The following is a 21,596-nucleotide window of genomic DNA, read 5'->3' on the forward strand; positions in this document are numbered from 1 at the left end:
ACTATTCTCCGTTTTAAACACTGTATAGATATCCTCATTTTAAGGCGCACGATTGTGCAGTGTTAACAACTACTCAATGATATCATTCGTATTATACGTAGTGGTATATCGAGTCACGTATTAAAATATGTTACCTACTTACTGACCATTGAGAAAACATGGTTGCGTAACCGGTGAAGCAGATCACTGGGTACGGATAGGATATCGACCGAGTACATCGATCACAACTCAGATTCTATTGTAAACCCTTTTTGTTGCATTCATTTACTGCAATTACGCAGGTATATCTGCTAAAGAGTTTGGTAAGTTATTATTATTATAATTATTATTATTATTATTATTATTATTATTATTATTATTATTATTATTATTATTATCATTGAAATGTTCAATAAAATTAAACAAGAACCATTTTAGAGGTTAAAACATTAATTGACGGCGGAACTACTAGTACAAATAAACAGCTGAGATAACGTTTGTGCTGCTGCTCTCAGTTTAAATCGTAACAAGCCTGCATCGCCAAGTGACAATTTTGTTGAAAATATTGATATTTTGGTGGGACATATAACAGGTTTGTTTAATATTGTTTATCATTATATTGTTTTATTTTTATTTCCCAGAATTGTGGATGGAAGGTTTTATTGTCCTTCTGCAAATTAATATTGGGAATAAAACCTAGTAACAATGAGGTGTATGGAGAATTAGGGAGATACCCCTGACATATCAAACGATACGTACAAATCATTTAATTTTGGCTTAAGCTTGTACATATAGATAATATTATATAGAAAGAAATTCATTGATATATATTCAGTAAGCAATAAAGTAATTAGTGTAAATAATTGGGTTCAGAATGTCAAATTCATTTTAAATGAATTTGGCTTTTCTTATGCGTGGGACAACCTATTAAATATCAAAAGTAGTTTTTATTTTCATCTGAATTTAAGCAAAAAGTTATTGACTGTTTTAGGCAAAATGGCATTCAGACATAGAAAACAATATCGTTCTGAACACTTTACTAGTTATATCAAAACAGACCTTTGCTTGGGACCATATTTAAGGAGAATAAATTGCAAAGCTATACATGTATGAATATTTGTAGAATTAGAATATCTGCTTATAATTTAAGGATTAAAACCGAAAGATACAGACGAAATAGAATACAAAGAAATGAAAGAGTGTGTCAATAATGTAACTTACAAGAAATTGAAGATGAATATCATTTTATTTTTGTATATGTCCATGTTGTCAAGGTATTCGTTTTCAAAAGACAACGACCATAACCACTCGGCAACCGACGCCCCAATATGTGATAAGCTTAAATAATAAACTTATATTGACTTCCGCCTGTTCACTCACTTTATACCTTAAGATGGACATAATGTCATTTTCAGTATTCAGATTGCATATTTGTATAATTGTTACTTTTATAGACCGAGCAAATTGTAAATCTGCAAACGTGTGTTTGTTTGGTCATTATATTTTAACACGACAATTTATTTAAAAAAATGATGTATTTAAACAATTGTAAATGTGTAACCAATCTTCCTGTTATATAACAAGTTTTAACGACAGAGATTATATTGATATATGAGTACCACTTAAACACACAACCCCTATGTCAAGTTTCAATAAACTACATGTAAATGGAAATGGCATAAAACTTGAAAATACGTGTTACATTTTGATAAAGCATTTCATGTCTTTGTTTTGTTTTTAGTTACCTTTAAATATTTTGTGCGGCAAACCAGCTCATTTTTGTCTCCGTTTCCTCAGAAATGTATATTGTTAGACGCCTTGGAATTAAAAGGAATATTTCTTATATCTTATTTTTATGTTTAATGATAGCAGTTTTTCTATATTCATCACCAAAGGTAAGTACTATTTGATATTATATATACAATTTTATTTCAGCTAACAAAACGATAATGAAACGATGCTTATTATTCATGTTAAAAATCTTAAAACGGAAGAACAATTAAAATATACAATAGCAATAATTATTGATTCTGGTGATGAACGCTTAAATGATAAACATTTAAATAGAATTTGACAAGATATCTATGAACGCTTAACTAATTTAACATTAACAGAATTTGACAAGATATCTATGAACGCTTAGCTAATCTAACATTTAAATAGAAATTGACAAGATATCTATGAACGCTTAACTAATTTAACATTAATAGAATTTGACAAGATATCTATTAACGCTTAGCTAATTTAACATTTAAATAGAATTTGACAAGATATCTATGAACGCTTAACTAATTTAACATTAATAGAATTTGACAAGATATCTATGAACGCTTAGCTAATTTAACATTTAAATAGAATTTGACAAGATATCTATGAACGCTTAGCTAATTTAACATTTAAATAGAATTTGACAAGATATCTATGAACGCTTAACTAATTTAACATTAATAGAATTTGACAAGATATCTATGAACGCTTAGCTAATTAAACATTTATAGAATTTGACATGATATCTATGAACGCTTAACTAATTTAACATTAATAGAATTTTACAAGATATCTATGAACGCTTAGCTAATTAAACATTTATAGAAGTTGACATGATATCTTTGAACGCTTAGCTAATTTAACATTTATTGAATTTGACAAGATATCTATGAACGCTTAGCTAATTTAACATTTATAGAATTTGACAAGATAGCTAATTTAACATTTATAGAATTTGACAATATATCTGAGAATACCTCATTTCTGCTGATATCAGATTATATTAAGATTTATTGTAGTAAGAAGTACGTTTATTCTTGTAATATAGGCCTCTAGCCCAGAATAAAACACAATACAACAAACATAAAAATGGAATGAAAAATCAATTAAGTTTATTTGAAACCATATAAGCCTATCTTTTTAGTATGTATAAAACATTTCTATTATTTTAAACGTATTTTAGGGCGCGATAGTAAAACAAGTTCTAATATCAGTCAGTCTTTTCTGAGTTCGGTTCCTGGAACAAACCAGTACTGATGACCCCGAGTAGGGCCCGAACCTACGATCCCTAGGCTGCGTGACATACACCTTAAACGCTGAACAATGAATGATCATAACAATGACATATATTTATTCGTTACAAGTTTTAGTTATAGTCCTGCAGTCGGTAACACATTTTTGCAGAGATCTGTATATCGCAAATGACTTGTATGGTTTAAGTCTTACTTTTGCACACACAAAAACGCTTTACCATGAACAACATAATGTACTATAAACGTAATGCATTCTTTCTAAATATTACGTCCAAGAAAACAAGTTTCTTTGTCATTGCTATGATTAATCTTGAACACATAAAATTATATTGTAATAATCACACTGCTAATCCTTGATAAAGTTGTAATTCTTTTACTGTTACAGTCATATTCTACATAATGTTATTGTTGTTTTCTTTGTTAACTAAACAGTATATGACGACCATTTCAAGAACATTTCTTTTAGTTGTGTTTCGTTTTGATAAAATCAAGTTATCCCTAATTTGTAAGGAATCATTTATCATATTTAATTTTAATAGTTATTTTGTGACATTGAAGAGCAAGAGGTGTTTGTAGAATACACCACATACATATTTAAAGTGAATTCTAAATACTATTAGAAATATATAATAATACCAAGATATTCCAACATGCAATTCATTATAGACCTTCTCCGTTGTTGTCTAAAAACTTTTTAATAATAGATTTTTGCAAACTGTCTTGCCTTATATACATGTATATGTTGAATGATATATACTCATGGGTCATGTGATCTTATGAATTTGAAAAATAAACTTATTAAACTTATCATATTAATTTTACGTGACCTTTGATAATTATTAACAGCAAGAGAGATACTCAGTCAGGTAACTACCATTTGTGTTTTCATACACAAAAAAAAACTGATTTAAAAATTCGATACCGTAGAAAAATACCTTTATGAAATATTTATTTTATAAGGTGAAGACAAATAACTTGAACAACATTTATGATATCAGAAACATTATAAAGGCATTTTAAAGGCAAAATGAATAATAATTTACGCTCTAAACGAGGTATGAAAAAATAATCATGTGTATAGTATACGTTTAATATATTTTTACATAATATGACAAAATTTCTCATACTGTACGACACGGATCCCTGATCAAGATAATTTAAAAAGTTACATGCCTCCAGATGAGCCAAAGCATTTTAAGAAAATCAACTTTAGCATAAATGAACTAAGATTTTAAAGAAAAAAAAAGTAAAAATTTTCACTATTCATTTAATGATATACATGTGATGTGCAACGAAAGACTGATTTTGCAGTATTTATATTACGTGAATTACGCAGTAAGTGCCATTTTTTCATATTTTGAACTGTTTTTGGTAATTTACTTGGATTGAACGTGTCGTTTCCGATGTATAAATTACTTCCTTTGTTCACTTGACAAAAACATTTTAAATACGTTTCAAAATTTTCCTGAAAATTAGCATGAAACTGGATCCTTGCTGTCTCAACTACTTGTTGATCTTTTTAAATATATCTATTTTAGCTCTGTTGCAAATGATTGCATTGTGTATTTTCTAATAGTTTATATGCCTATCATAATTTATAAGAGAATGCGCCCGGCCTTACATGGTTGAGTTTAACTCTACTTACTAGTTTGCCGTTGAAATAACATGTATTTGCGCTTTATTCTTCTACACGGTAAATGCGTTTAAGTTTACTGCAACTTTAATTTATAGCTATTTTGTAGTTTAACCACTTTTAGTACTAAACATGTTTCTAAAGTGTTTAACATAATTATATCAACGTTTTACGTTAAACATTTCTATTCATATCTGGATCCTCAATATGTCTGAACTTTGTGGTGGGAGGTCGAGCGATGCTACTAAAGGTATAAACCTCTCCGACCTATCGAACAAGCTAGCCGGGCCCAAAATCAATTCACCATGCCTCACTGAGTTGATCAATTCGACATGTGCAAATTTTATTCACATCGTTCCTTTACAGAGCTACACATTTTGAATATGAAATTATTTGATATCATTTAGATAATCATTAAAATAAATAATAAAGCTATATATAAGTTTTGGAATACTCGAGTGCAGATTTATAAATCGTATAATACTGTGATTATAAATTATCTTTTGAAATGCAACATGCAACATCGATCAATAGTTTTAGAAGACTCGAAACAAAAATCGTGAACAATTTAAAACACTTGAGTGTACAAGTATTACCCCGTGATTCATATAACATATTTTAGGAGTCGTAAATGTTATAATAAACGCATAAAATATATAAAATCCTTATCTGCTAAGTTCAACTGAGTAAAAATAAATGTGGGCAAATTTCAAATCGTGGGTTTATATCTCGCGTCTTTTTCCTACGTAATAGTTAGAAATAAAACTTTTTAAATAGCTCAAAAGGAGCGGCTGTAGCTGTATAAACGACAAAGTAAACATTTTAATCAAATATAATTTGTTGTTCACCTGTTTGTAATTTAATAATCATATTTTTAAATTGTTTTTATCATGCAATGTAAGAAGACAAAGAAAAAATAGAAGAAGGAGAAAATGATGATGATAATGATGATAATGATGATAATGATAATAATAAAGATAATAATGATGAAAATAATAATAATGCTGATGACCGTGATGATGACGATGATGATGATTATGATGATTATGATGATGATATATATAATGATAATTATAATGATGGTAAGGATGGCGTTGATGAAGATGATGATGACGATGATGATGACGATGACGACGACGATGATGATGATAATGATGATAATGATGATGATAATGATGATGATGATGATGATGATTATGAATCTCTTTCATGATATTTATGATTAATTCAGCTGTTCTTGTTATTTTTGTTTCAGAGAAAGCATTTCATTCCTAGACATTTTGATATCAGTTGTACTCAAAATGGAAATAATTCAAAGACAGCAGCTAATTTTAATGTACCAATAGATCTCGTATACTTGTGGGTAAATGGAAGTGATCCAAAATTCATCCTAGAGTTAAAACGTCAAAAAGCTTTAGAAAATCATGGCAAATACAATAGGTATGAATTCTCATACTCGCATTTTTATTTATAAAAAAATGTATTAAAACAATTTGTCTTTGAGGTGATCTTGTATTCGCATTTTGTATATCCATAGCATGGAGGTGGTTAGATGAATTTTAAAGGCATACGCTACAGTCACATATCACAAATAGAGGTAATGACAGTAACTATAGAATAAGCATTTAAAGAATTATTTTCTCTCTTTAAGAAATTTAATTCTCAAAACTTGTCGATATTTTGCCATGGATTACCTAAAAAATATTTTACTAGAAATAAGCACACAAAATTCAAAGTATTAGAAATGCTTTCCAACTCACACAAAAATGTAAAATCTATAAAAATTTAAATATATTTTTTTATTTTGTTTGCTTTTACGACGTACCAACACAATTTAGGTCATATGGTGCCAAAACAGGAAAGATGACTTTGATTATCTTCGGGTGTTTCAAAATTAAAGCAACAATAGGGGTCACAAACCACTGGAGCTAAGAGACCCATTGACTCCAATAATTCAAACCCATTTAGTCGCCTCTTACGATCACACGGGGATAAACGGTGGCTGCAATTCTGATTCGCAACTCCTCAGCCACATATACTGATAACAAGATAACTTTAAATGAGAGACTGTGTTAGGTTGGCTATTAATAGGGAGAATTATCACTAAACACCCCTTACACTTGTATGTATATTTACTGCAGTTCCCTAAGATGCAGACGACAATCAGACGCCGGAGAACACTACCACGTGATTGTTGTTTACCCAGTGTTACATTCAACGAAAAGTCTGTCAGGAAACGAAAACATTGAGTTTATTTTCAATGTCACAGAACAAGATATGGTATACAGCGTCATTGTTCCAAAACAATCGAATGAAGGTTAGAACTATTTGTGTACATATTGATAATATTCATACATAATAAATCCTCGTTTGTTTTCCCCGCCGTAAAATCGGAAGTAGGTATTGAAATGGCGCTTTCCGCCCGTCCGTCCGACTGGATCCATATATTAGAATCGGGTCATACGAATTTCTTAATTTTTTGACAAGGGTATTTATATGAATAAGCATTCATACCGGGCTTTTTGAGTTATATTCCTTTGTAACTTAAGGAGGTTAAGAAAGGTAGGCCATATTTTACAAATGGTTAATAACATTGGAATAAATCTCAGCAAGAATGGACATGCTAGTAAGGAGATAATGCTCATCAAATATCATCAAAATCACAACATGATGTTTTGAGTTATCATCTTTTAATAGTTGAAACACCAGGCATAGGAAGTTAATGTTGATTTTTTAAAAATATTGTTAAATTCTAAATGTGTATTTGTTATTTATGTTTGCAGATAATGACATTATGAGTACACTTACAATCATAGAAGGTCGATCATATATAAGTTTGTGTGGATACATTGTAAGTTTTATGATATTATATTTTGAACATTGAACGCACATCTTTATTGTAATAAATTCTGTTTGTATGATTCAGTGTGATTCCCTGTTGAATTTTTATTACCATATTCAGTTCAGTCCTAGGTTAAAAAGTAATCTGTAAGTGCGTGAAAATAAGTACTGTTTTTTAATGTCGATTGTCTCAAAGTTGTATGCATGAAATTAACGTTTTATTCATTCCGCAAATGATTTTATGGCACGTGATAATTTATCACTGATAGAAGGAACAGCAATTGATGCAGTATTATTTGGAGATAAGTTCATATGTCAGTTTTAGTAATATATTAAATAGTGCATTAATTGCAGATGTTTATTACATATTTAAATGAAAATACACTTTTATATTTCTATACATGCACTCAGTTGTTTATCTTAATAATAACTTTCAGATTTTGGGTCAACATTTTTCCTAAGCAGTTTCAGCTTCATTAACAAGCGGATATGACTTCAGTTTGGATTGAATTATCAAAAGTAATTATAACTTAAAAATGCCTCAACTATTATATAGAAATATATTACATATAATACAATGCGGACACTCCTGGTATTAATTTAAACTTGAAATCTAAACCTGTTGTTCTTTCAGACAAAGGAATTCTTGACAGAAGAAGGGAAAATACTCGACAACATGTACATTGTTACAGTGAAACCCCGTGATGCGTCCATGCAGGCTTTCAAACCAATTATTCAAATAACCAAAATGCTTGGAGAGGTATAAACTTAAATATATATATATATATACTTTCATATTTCAATCCTTCGACTTGTATGACTTAATAACAATATATTGAGCACTCTGTTCGTACAAAGAATGTACATATAAAAGAATATAAAGAATGTCTAAAGTAAAGTGAAAAATAATAATTAAATTCTTAAGAAAATTAAAAAATCTTTAAGAAAGGAATTTAAAGACAAACTCATCACTCGATAGCTAACTGAAACAAATCAGGTTGTTTTTTAATACTTATTTTATTTTTTATTTAAAAATGAATACTTTTCTTACTGCTGTAGGCATTTTTTACAGTTTGGTTTAAGCACGCGGATACATTGTAAATGTTAGGAGAGTCTAGCTTTATTGGTGGTGGGAGACATCTGTTGCCTCAGTATTCATTATTTCTGTCGCGAATTGACATCATAGCAAAAACACTGACGTTCCTTTACACGCATATCTTATTGTAAAACATCTAGAAAAGATTCGACCAAACACATTAAGAGTAAGTTGATGGCATCTCAGTGATCGAATTCGGAAATAATTATAGATAAAGTGTGATCCTTGGGAAAATTAAAAACAACAAAATTATATGAAAATTGTAGACTCGGTTTGATGAGGGATGAATAAAATGTTCAACATCCATCACGCCCCCTAACAAACAACTAAAAGTGCTGGAATCAATAATCCCGAAGGACCAGAAATATATTGAAGTTAAATACAGGTACTAGACAGTACTTGACAATCACCTGACTTGAGTTATATAAAGTAATGCATGTTTGTAGATGTTACATATTAATAGGATATCCAAATATGTTAGTCTCTATATCAATGTCTCAATGTCTCCTTACCTTTTATAGGAAGATTCCATATCAACAGATGATATTCAGGTTGGAAGTACAACACAAGTTCTTGTATACGGGAAGCTCAACAACAACAGCCACTTTTTTGATAAGGTTACGTCATTTTGTAGTGAACGATTTTTATACCCCCACCACAAAATGTGGGGGGGGGCTATAATGGATTCGCTTTGTCGCGTCCGTCCGTCCGTCGGTCGGTCGGTCGGTCCGTCCGTCCGTCCGTCTCCATTTTCGTGTCCGCTCTATAAATCAACAAGGGGATGTGCAGAACCCATGTTGCCCATGTGTCAGCTCAAGGTCAAGGTCACAATTGAAGGTCAAATATCAAACATTCAAATATTAGACAGTATGTCGTGTCTGCTCTGTAAGTCCTACACTTATTGAAAGATTTTCTTCAATCTTGGCTCAAATGTTCACCTCAACAAGGAGATGTGCAAAACCCATGTTACCTTTATGCCTGCTTAAGGTCAAGGTCAACCGTGAAGGTCAAAAATTGACTTAGAAAATGTTCTTAAATTTTAACATGTACTTGAATATTTCTGAAAGTAGCACAGGTATTTGCTTGAAACTTAAAAGATATATGAGGTGTCACAAATAAGATATGCAGGTTTCATAACTCTGTATTGCATTTTGACAAAGTTATGCCCCTTTTAAAGTCTTTAAATTTACATACAATCAATACTAGACAATATGTTATGTCCGCTCTATAAATTCTATACTAATGGAAGGATTTTCTTCAAACTTTACTCAAATGTTCACCCCAACTGGGCAATGTGCAGAACCCATCTTACCCTTGTGCCAGCTTAAGGTCAAGGCCAAACTTAAAGGTCAAAACTTGACTTAGAAAATGTCTAGTACATTGGGAAAATGAAAGGTTATTTGTAACTGTTTCGAACATGATTTGACAATATATATTTATACTAATACCTGTACAATTAGTCTTTTTTCACCAGAGATAATTTCTTTTTATGTATTTGTGCCGCTAAAGTTATTCTCTTAACCACCTTTCCAAGTCGTCTTCTGTCAAGGACATTGGTGGGGGTATGAATCGCATTCAGCGATAGTTCTAGTTTAAAAATAATTTGAAGAATCAATAAAAGCACATAAATCACCAGTAGCTAAAAAATTGTAAAACTTACCAGACCTATTCATTTACCTTATATATTGAAAGTGTACATCATTATTAAATGTATTTTTCTGTAGGAAAGAAGTATAAAAAATTTAGGATGTGTAGAATGAAATAATCTAATTGCATAATTTTACAACTTTCAGACACTAAAAAACTTGAAAGGGTATGGCCTTGAAATTGATCCTGCAGTTCTGGTTTGGAGTACTGATTCTGTAGGTATTTGATGGTTCATTTATCATATTTTTTATTCACCAAATGCAGTATAATTTATACCATTAAGTTAAATTGTCCCTACATTTTGATTTTGTGGATAAATCACAAGGTAAATGAAAATAATGATTCCCTTTTTTACTGTACCCTCTTCTTAATTTATATATTTGATATTTTAGAATATTATTTTAGTTTCGCTTCAATACTAAATTTATTGAACTTGTTAAAAATATTATGTACAAATGTATATTATAATATGATATTTTATGTAACCGGTTCAATAAATTCAGTATGAAACCTACTCACTATTCTTTCTGATTTTGTTATCTTGGTGTAATTAAATTTTCTTAATTAGTCATCTATTACTATGGAGAAACAATTCCTTTTATTTTACAATATCTATTTAATATTGTATAACAATCTTTCTTTCTTTTTGTAACAGCTCGTGATTAAAGGACTTCCACGAGCAAACAGGTTTGCAGAAAATGATCAACTGAAGTTTTCTTTGAGATCGGTGGAGAAATATGCATCTTGGATACAACATATCTATATCGTCACCAATGATCAAACTCCTAACTGGCTTAACACATCAAACCATAAAATATCTGTGGTAAATACAGAGGTAACGTGTTGTTCATTCTAGGCAGTTGTTAAATTTAAAACAATAATTTTTACTTGATTCATAATATAGTCAAGACTGGGTGCTTCGTGAAATCATGAAAATAATGTCGAAATGATACCGGAATTATTCAGCTTGATGCACGTATTATAAGAGATTTATTTGATGATTGATGTCCGCATGTTGTTTTCTATCTAACAATTTTTTAAAATAGAATTATTTAATATCCAAACACTTCCTTAAAGCTTATATCAGTGTGTTTATGTTCTGCCAACAAAACTACGTGTTATGTGTGAAGTATACACAATCTCCTACGCAGTGATCTCCCCTTACAGCAGGATTAGATCTCTGCCATCACAACATTTTCGTCAAGATTTTTGACGATATGAATTTTTTCAATTTTTATATTTATTTTAAAAAGTAAACACGGTTTTGCTAATGTTTCAAGACTATAATGTATAAGATGTAAACTAAAATAAAAAATAATTTCGAAAACTTAAATATTATCAATATTATGAGATTTTTTTTTAATTATGCACCGTTTCATTCCAAAACAATGGCCGCTTTTGAAAAAGATATTATTAAAGAAATTTATTTTTCATTAATTTGTATACTTTTGATAATTTTTTGAGAAAATATAACGGACGTAGGTACAAAAAGTTAAAAAATAAACAGAAAGAGAAAAATGACGTTAGATTTTCTATGTAACGGTGAATTTCGACGTTACGTCATGTGACTTTCATCATCATGTGACGTCTGTGAAGGCAGTGATTACAATTCTGCCAAGGGAGGTAATCAGTGTGAGGAGTTTGAAGTATACATTGTTCGATGTTTGTTCATTTTATATCATTATTAATTTGTAGAAACCCTTTATAATGGACAGAATGGTCAAAATATCATTATGTCATAATTATTTAACTTTCTTTTGATAATTGGTAATCTAAATGTTAAACATATTGTATACACCTATATCAAATTTCGTTTTTTGTTATTTACATAATCTTTAAATCATTCATCTGTTATATTTTCAGAAAATATTTCCAAACAAGGAAGATTTACCAACTTTTTCATCTCCTGCTATTGAAAGTCATATGCATCGAATTCCTGGTTTGTCAGAAACATTTATCTTTATGTGTGATGACTATTTCTTTGGACAACCCATCACTTTACGTGATTTTTATACAGAAGAGGAGGGACTTTTGGTAAATACCTTTACTACAAAACTATTCTCGTCAAACATTTGAAATAAGATAGGAAATATGAAGTCCTTTTTATGAGGTTGTCTTTTTAATTTCCTTCTTGTCGGTTTTTTATTTCCTTTATGTATTATTAAAGTAATCACCCGTCCGTGCTTTGCCTTGTGCACTGTCCTACTTTTGTTTGGTCTACTGGGCTCCTTGCCCGTGTAGGGATAGCGTTCATTGAACGTCGCCCTTCCTTGATGATCTTTTTTTTATTTATATTTTATATTTTATTATTATATTTGATATCATTATTGACTTGCAGCCACGGCTGCAAGCCATCTGTTTTGGAAATGTTGTTCCGGTAAGGTGTTTAATAATTGGAGTGTTACAGACTTTTTAATTACATGTTAAGGAAGGATAACCGGACAGGAACGAGCGACCATGTTGTAGCAATAAGTTTAATTCTGTAATTATTTCTTCATACAGATCCATTGGGGTAATCGTGTAAATCTATGCAATCCTTGGTGCCCTCATACTTCCCTTGGTAACGGTATATGTGACAGGGCGTGTGACAATACAAAGTGTATGTGGGATCATGGTGATTGCGGGATTATAACACCGGCACGGATGAAACGAAAATACCCCAACGGTCTGTTTTCTGGATCGTTGTATCATACAATGGGGATGTTTAACCGGTGTAGTCAGCAAGCAACAGACACAGTGTACTACCATGAACCTCGACATAGTCCCTTGTTTGTGAATAGACATATAGCTTTAGATCTGGAAAATGCGTATGTAGTAAGATGTTTCCTTTTTTGTTGTTGTAACATATTTCACATCATGGATACATTTGTTTATTACTTAGACTGCAAAAATGTGAATTTTTATCCTATCCTTAATATTCAATCTTCGTTTGTTGAATTTGTTGTTAAATTTGTTGTTGTTTGTTATTATTAAATTAATTATTATAAGTTAATAATAAATTAATAATAAATGTTGGCTTTAGTCATATTGGCACTGTAAAGACCATATACATGTAGCAACTTTCCAGCTTTATTTTTATAGGAAGACCCAAGGTTACCCTTCATGCATTGTTGACTTTGTTCACATTTTTATATTCAAGGTTTCACGAAGATTTTAAAAAATCATCAGCGTTCCACTTCCGGTCGCAGTTTAATGTGCAATATTCTATGGCATATCTACTATATGTGTCTTCTGCTCGTGAAGTCATGACAACAGAATCAATTTTTGATGAAATGGACACTGACAAATCTGGGTAAGTATAAATGAAAAATGTTACACAAAATATTTGACTCTACTGATGCTAATTTTATATCTTGTTTCGAGGTTAGATAGCTATTTGTATGACTCTTACAAATAAAGGGTCTATGTTTATTACAGTTACCTTTATACAGAAAGGTAGACTATCTGGCTTTAGAATGTGACTGTAGTTACCTCCCTTGGTGTTTCATTGGTTTGTTTAAAAAGATAAAAAATCACTCATGAATATAGATAAATCTTATATTTTAGAACAGTGTCGGTTGAAGAAGAGATGGAATTTTTGAATGATAAAGGTATTTCAAAGGTATGTCTATCAATTTACTTGTAATGAGTCATAATCAAATATGAAAAGCACAATGCAGTAAATAAATGGTATAATGTGCACACGTGAATATATAAATATATATATAAATATTCGTTTGTAACAATAAAAGTTCAGATACTGTTCCTTTATCTGATTTTATCTCAATAGAATATTATATTTTATCCATCCCCATCTAGAAAATATAAATGACTTTATAACTGCTATAAATTGTTTTCAAAAAGCCAAAAGAGCGGATAGTACCTCGACATGGACTTTTGATTCTTTCATTTGAGGACGTTATTCAGCTAGTATACGGGAATAATGCAAGGAAAGGCACCTAAGGTGTTTCTCCGCCAGTAAAGCTGGAAAATCGTCATATGACCAATACTGTGTTGGTGCGACCCCCAAAAATTGTATAATAAACTTAAAACCGCATTGTTTTTACTGTTAACTTCACTCATACAACATTAATGTATTTATTTTGAAAGTATTTTATCAATATATTGTCAAATTACATGATAAATATTTATTTCATATTCATGGTTTAAACAAACAATAACAATTGAAAATGAAGAGACCTTAAATGTAAAATAAATATGTTTCCAGCAAAAGTGGAATTCATTTGAGCTGAATGTACTTGTAGCTTTTATTTCAAAAGCAATTTGTAACAGACATTATTTTCAGACATTTTAGTTGTATGACGTTCTATGTTGCCTTGTATTGTTATTTCATGTCAAAGAAGATATTGCTACACTTATTTCTATCAAACAGGCATCAGTGACGTTTCTAATAGATAGTACCTTACAATGTAGTGATTCCAATACAAGGAAAACAGGAGAAAAACAGCAGGTACATGCAATATATTTGCATTCATTAGTAACATGTATACGCAAGAAAGTTAAGAGAATAGTTACTTTAAATGTAAGTAAAAGGAAAAAATATAAAATATAAATGAATACATTTATAACAATACCAAATTATATACATGTATATAGCCGTTATTTGTAGTATCAGCAGAAAGAATATATACGTAACATAGTTATTGGTTAGTATTAGCAGAAATAAATTATTGGTTATGAAAATGGTATACAACTTATACCCAGAAAAATCTTTTTTACCATTGATTTTTTTCAGAGACCATTTTAAAGGCCCATCATGCCCAAAAAATGCTTTCATTTTTATTTCTCAAAAACATGTTATTTTGTGTACTTTCATAGTTTCCAAAGAATACTCTTTGACCAATTACCTTAACTATCTTTTTCCTCTATTTCTTTTTTGGCAATTAGTACAGTCTTAGTGATTTGGTATTTTGTAAGGAAGTCTTATTACTACTTTTTGTTTTAATGTGCTTTTAACAATCATAAGTATATTAAGAATTATCACAAATTGCTTACAGATTACCAAATCCAGGTTTACACAATGTCCTGGAGTAAAAGATTTTATAAGCTGGACTGGAATATGGAAACCAAAATACAAGTATGTGTCCCATGCTTTTACCTGTACAATTTTTCAAGATAAGGACAGTAAATTATGAATTTATTTACAAACATATACATTACTACAATAGTACAAGAATCTGAAGACGAGACGATCCTTCGAAATAAAAAGAAAAAAACTAAAATTAATGGGTCAAAATGTCTATCATATTTTATGATAAATTACCATAGGAGCAATTTAAACAACATTTTTTATAAATGCCAAAACTGAGATTAGCAATGAAATATATTTAACTTGCAAACAATACTTACCATAAAAAACATATGCGAGCCATTTTCATTGTAAATGTTTATAAATTTTGTACTTATTTCTATATTTTTTATACTGGTTTAAAAGCATGTTGATTTGGTATATAAGAAATGTATTAACATTCATTTCAACTATCATAAATATGAAATTTATATGTTTCTTAACAAGAAATGTTATGATAAGGTCTCAGATCATCCGCAATTGAAAAAACATATTACATAATTAACATTTAACATTGATTGTTTGTTTTGATTGAGTTTTACGTCACACAGACACAGTATAGGTCATATGGCGACTTTTCAACTTTAATGGTGGTGGAAGACCTCAGGTACTCTAATACGTGCATTGTTTCAGGCACGAACAGGCACCTGAGTAGAACCACCGACGCAACGTCAGCTAGCTTGATAGCTTCCTCACATGAAAGAATCCAAAGTCCCTGTCGGGATTTGAACCCACATCGGTTAGGTGCAAGTGATTTAAAATTGATAAGATATAAAAGGATGACAGTGTTAAAATAATAGTGCATTATAATAAATCATTACAATAGTAAGAATGATATACATGTATGTGTACGTTTGTTTTACAGACATACAATTAAATCAGACGAAAACCTTCATTTTATAATGATTACCAATCATATAGGAAAGTCAAGAACAAAACTGTCAAAATTATCCGCAGATCCAAGGTAAATATTATTTTCTATTATGTGCAGATTTTTATGTCCCCACAAAGTGCGGGGGCATATAGCGTTGCACTTGTCTGTCCGTCCGTCCGTCTGTCCGTACGTCTGTCCGTACGTCCCGAAATCTTGTGAACGCAACTCCTCTTAAACCGGATGGCAGATTTTGCTTAAACTTCCAGGGATGAACAACCTTAATGTGTAGATGGTAGTAAAGGAAGGAATTTTTGCTGCGACCAAATTTAACAGAATTATGGCCCTTTGTTGATTTTTCACTATATACTTTGTAGAAATTTTGTGAACGCAACTTCTCTTCAACCGGATGGCAGATTTTGCTTAAACTTACAGGCATGAACAACCTTAATGTGTAGATGGCAGTAAAGGAAGGAATTTTCGCTGCAACCAAATTTAACAGAATTATGGCCCTTTGTTGATTTTTTCACTATATACCATATAGAAATTTTGTAAACGCAACTCCTCTTAAACCGGATGGCAGATTTTGCTTAATCTTCCAGGGATAAACAACCTTAATGTGTAGATGGTAGTAAAGGAAGGAATTTTTGCTGCAACCAAATTTAACAGAATTATGGCCCTTTGTTGATTTTTTCACTATATACCATATAGAAATTTTGTGAACGCAACTCCTCTTAAACCGGATGGCAGATTTTGCTTAAACTTCCAGGGATAAACAACCTTAATGTGTAGATGGTAGTAAAGGAAGGAATTTTTGCTGCGACCAAATTTAACAGAATTATAGCCCTTTGTTGATTTTTTTCACTATATACCATATAGAAATTTTGTGAACGCAACTCCTCTTAAACCGGATGGCAGATTGTGCTTTAACTTCCAGAGATGAACAACCTTAATGTGTAGATGGTAGTAAAGGAAGGAATTTTCGCTGCAACCAAATTTAACAGAATTATGGCCCTTTGTTGATTTTTTCACCATATACTTTGTAGAAATTTTGTGAACGCAACTCCTCTTAAACCGGATGGCAGATTTTGCTTAAACTTCCAGGGATGAACAACCTTAATGTGTAGATGGCAGTAAAGGAAGGAATTTTTGCTGCGACCAAATTTAACAGAATTATGGCCCTTTGTTGATTTTTTCACTATATACCATATAGAAATTTTGTGAACGCAACTCCTCTTAAACCGGATGGCAGATTTTGCTTAAACTTCCAGGGATGAACAACCTTAATGTGTAGATGGTAGTAAAGGAAGGAATTTTCGCTGCGACCAAATTTAACAGAATTATGGCCCTTTGTTATTTTTTTCACTATATACCATATATATGTTGTCGGTGGGGGCATCCGTGTCCTTTGGACACAGTTCTAGTTAACAATGCATTTCAAAACATCTCCAAACTTAGGTTTTATCTAACAATATCGTATCAAAACTCTGAAACTGACATGTCCGTTTTCTATTTTTGAAACTGTCCTTAATAATTTTGCGAAAATCAAGTTTAGTCAAGATCTAGTCGCACAGGGATATGTATTATATTGCACGGGTGTGAGTACTGAACTTCTGAAATGTTCCTTTTTTAAGTATTCATTTCTTTGGAAAAACGACATGTCGGCGTGAAACTTGAAAGTCTTCTTTGTGTCCACATAAGACAACGCGGTATTTTGCATGTTCATTGCCTGAAATAACAGATAGAAATAAACTTTTTGTGCTGGCAAACCACCACGAATTTCCTTATTCATTAATATCTGTGGGCTGGATATTGTATTAACTGCGTTCCGTGAAAGTTACTCCCACTTATTGGTGTTATCGTTTCTGTAAAGATCACATCGTAATTATATAATATGCCTTATGTTTATTTCCCTCATTAAACTATTTATTGTGTAACATTGCTCTGTTTATGTACAACTGTATTATATGCAAAGATAAAACTTTTCCTTGTTTATTTTAGGAAATTTAATGCAATAAATGACGACATGGATCATGGAAAACGGGAGTCTGTGGTAGCACAAGAACTGTTACAAAACTTCTATGAGAAGCTATTTCCTACTAGATCACAGTATGAATTGAGGGGACCATAATGATAACTTTAATGACTACTACAGGAGAGAGAACACTACACCCGCTTTGTCAAATCTGTCTCGTGCTCAAAATCTTTACTTTTATCGTTTACAACAGATTCATATTTATTTGATCGTTTATTTTGCATATATTTTCATTACTTTGATTTTAAATGTCCTTTTCATAGAAAATGATATGAAATATCATCAATGTATTATAATTGATATCTGATGACTGATATTTACATGTACATGTATGTTGACATTATTTTTGTTTCAAAAAAGATATATGAAAACTGATCTATGGTTTGAATGTATTTTTGTCGATCAATACTCCTATATTTAAAAACAAATTATAAAAAATGATATTTAGTTTAAGAATTTTTTCGAAAATATGATATATGAAAACTGATATATAGTTTGAATGTCTTTTTGTCGGGAGAGATACTATGAACACTAATATTTAGTTTGAACGTCTTATTTTTTGGAAAAAATATGTATGACAACTGTTGTTCAGTTATAAAATCTTTTTGTCAAAAAGATTATATGAAAACTGATATTTAGATTGAATGTCGTTTTGTCGAAAGAGATAACATGAAAACTTATATTTAGTTTGAATGTCGTTTAGTCAAACAATGTAGTAAAAAGATATATGGAAATTAATATATAGTTTTAAAGTCTTCTTGTCGGGAGAGATACAATGAAAACTAATATTTAGTTTGAATGTCTTCTTTTTCGAAAAAAATATATATGAAAACTGTTATTTAGTTTTGAAATCTTGTCGAAAAAAGATTCTATGGAAACTGACATTTAGTTTGAATGTCGTTTTATTGAAAGAGATAACATACATGAAAAGTGATATTTAGTTTGAATGTCATTTTATCGATGAAAGGTACAATGAAAACTAATATTCAGTTCGAAAGTCTTTTTGTCGAAAAAAGAAACTATGAAAACTGATATTTGGTTTGAATTTTTTTTTGCCGAAAAGGATAAATGAAAACTGATTTAGTTTGAAAGTCTTCGTGTCAAAAAAAGATTCTATGAAAACTGAGATTTAGTTTGAATGTCGTTTTGTCGAAAGGAGGCTACGAAAACTAATATCTAGTTTGAAATTTCGTTTTGTCAAAAAATATTCTATGAAAACAACTGATATTCAGTTTAAAAGTCTATGTCGAACAATACTCGTATGCTCAAAACTATATGATGTAAACAGATATTTAGTTTAAATGTCTTTTTGTCGAGAAAGACAAATGAAAACTGAAAAATCAGTTTGATTGTTTTTATTAGAAAAATATTATTTATAGGTTATTGAAAATTGTTATTTTGTCTGAATGTCATTTTGTCAAACAACGTATTTTAAAGATATATGAAATTTTATATTTACTTTGAATGTCTTTTTGGCCAAGAATATGTTAAAAGAAAATATACCGAAGCTAATATGTGAACGTCTTTGTTGATACAATATATCTTAGATGATAAATAGTGATACAGATATCTACATAAACATAATTCAAAATTGTTTGACTTTAAATATTCTTCAATACGAATGCTATTTACTTCATCAAAAATTAAAACATAGTTTTATAAATATGTTGTAAGTTCCATTGTAGTGTTATTTAAAAATATTTATCGTTATAATATATAAATATTCACTTTTGTCTGTTCTTTTCCTCGGAAACATCTTTTTGTTATGTTTGAATGTCATTCTTACAACAATTTTTTTCAAAATTGATATACATGTAACACATTTTACTCGATTATGATAAAGGTGCAAAGCTTTTTTTAAGCAGCTCTCAAGTCCGCTCCCAGGGCCGAAAGTCAGACAGTAGACCACCATTCTAACATTTTGTTATTATTTGGCGATATTATGACACCTGTTTGTATATATGCTATTTGTGTTGTCCTAAGATAAAAGGTTTTGTCACTGAAATGAACGCTATGTTCAATTGATTTGATCTGTATAAAAGACACAATTATTCCGGGGATGCTTTGCTTCATGTTTGAATAATATTTTGCCTGTATTCTATAACTTGCATATCTTTCACTTTCCTATAAAAACATGCTTAAAAAGGTTATGAATCTAGTTCGAATCTTAATTAACATTTATTGTATATTTTTCGCTGATATCAAAGCGGAATATCCGTTATGTCTTGTCTTGTTTATTTAAAAACATGATGTTGATGCATTTGATGTCTATCTGTATATGATGTATTTATGCATAATGTATTTTATATTTGCCAGAGTAAATATTAAATCTTTAAGTTCTGATTTACCATTGTTCTTCTTTGATTCATTCAATATAAATATATATAAAAGTGTAAGTTGCATGATTTCATTTGTAATGCAACCGAGAATCAGTTTGAGGTGTCATCCATAAGAAGCAACTGTGTACAAGTTAAATATAAAAGTTAAATGATAAAGTTTTATTCTTTAGACCATTATAATTTAAGCTGTCTGTTTCATAAATTGCCAGTGAATCGTTGTACTCAAATGTAACTTCACTGAGTACCGAATGAATGTCGACTCGCGAAACATTATCAGAATTGAAAGTTTGAAATAGCTTTTAGCATCGCCAACCATTCTGTCAGATCCAGCATCTTTGGTCCTCGTTATTTTGCAAGCCCTCTACATAATTTGAGCGGCAGTAGCTCACTGTATATGTGTATTCAGACAACATTTATCACGTGACCAAAAACTGTGCGTATTATTTATCATCATTTTTGGATCAATTTTATATCATACCAATATTTTATTAAAGGGACTATAAAGCATTTAGGCGAACTGTAATGGCAAAAAAGATTATGATAGCAATGTCACACTCACCAGTACATAGCCTTTAAAGTATTATTGTATGCCATTGTCCATCTGTCTGTCCGCTTGTCTGACAGCCCGCGCGCCCGTCTATCCGTAGACATTTAGTTTCTGCAGGATAACTTTTGAAGGGTTTCATTACTTGTGTTTATGTTTGGCATGATAGTATGGTATAACAAAACAGAGGTCAAGTTTTTTTTTGCTGAATTGAAAGAGTAACGCTCCCTTTCAAGCAAATATTCTATAAAATTATTGGTTTCCACATGATATGATTTGAAGGATTTAAATGATTGTATTTATGTTTGAATTGTTATATTTAAACACATGTTTAAGTTGATTTTTGCCGCAATTTACATATTATTGTAAGAGAGAAATGCCCATTTTGAAGCATATTTTGCGCAAACACAATTGGTTTCTACAGGAACTTTGAAGACTTTAACATTTGACGGAAGAATCATCATCAGTGCTATTTATAACAATAAATTTGCTATCTTTCTTAAAGGAATATTTTTGTCTGAGA

At 30.5% G+C, this 21,596-nt stretch overlaps 1 protein-coding gene across 1 annotated transcript; it reads left to right on the forward strand.

The window, feature by feature from the left end:
* The first annotated feature begins 1,716 nt into the window (after positions 1-1,716).
* On the forward strand, positions 1,717-20,527 carry LOC132740273 (N-acetylglucosamine-1-phosphotransferase subunits alpha/beta-like). The gene is made up of 16 exons (XM_060728134.1): positions 1,717-1,874; positions 5,888-6,072; positions 6,774-6,949; positions 7,416-7,483; positions 8,108-8,233; positions 9,091-9,186; positions 10,363-10,431; positions 10,872-11,051; positions 12,080-12,250; positions 12,719-13,023; positions 13,356-13,508; positions 13,763-13,817; positions 14,589-14,666; positions 15,214-15,293; positions 16,150-16,248; positions 18,157-20,527. The coding sequence occupies exons 1-16, from the start codon at positions 1,779-1,781 to the stop codon at positions 18,284-18,286; spliced, it is 2,067 nt and encodes a 688-aa protein (XP_060584117.1). The 5' UTR covers positions 1,717-1,778; the 3' UTR covers positions 18,287-20,527.
* The last annotated feature ends 1,069 nt before the right edge of the window (positions 20,528-21,596 follow it).

The sequence above is a fragment of the Ruditapes philippinarum genome, unplaced genomic scaffold (assembly GCF_026571515.1).
Source record: "Ruditapes philippinarum isolate M1 unplaced genomic scaffold, ASM2657151v2 ctg2450_1_1_1_1, whole genome shotgun sequence".
Lineage (NCBI taxonomy): Eukaryota > Metazoa > Mollusca > Bivalvia > Venerida > Veneridae > Ruditapes > Ruditapes philippinarum.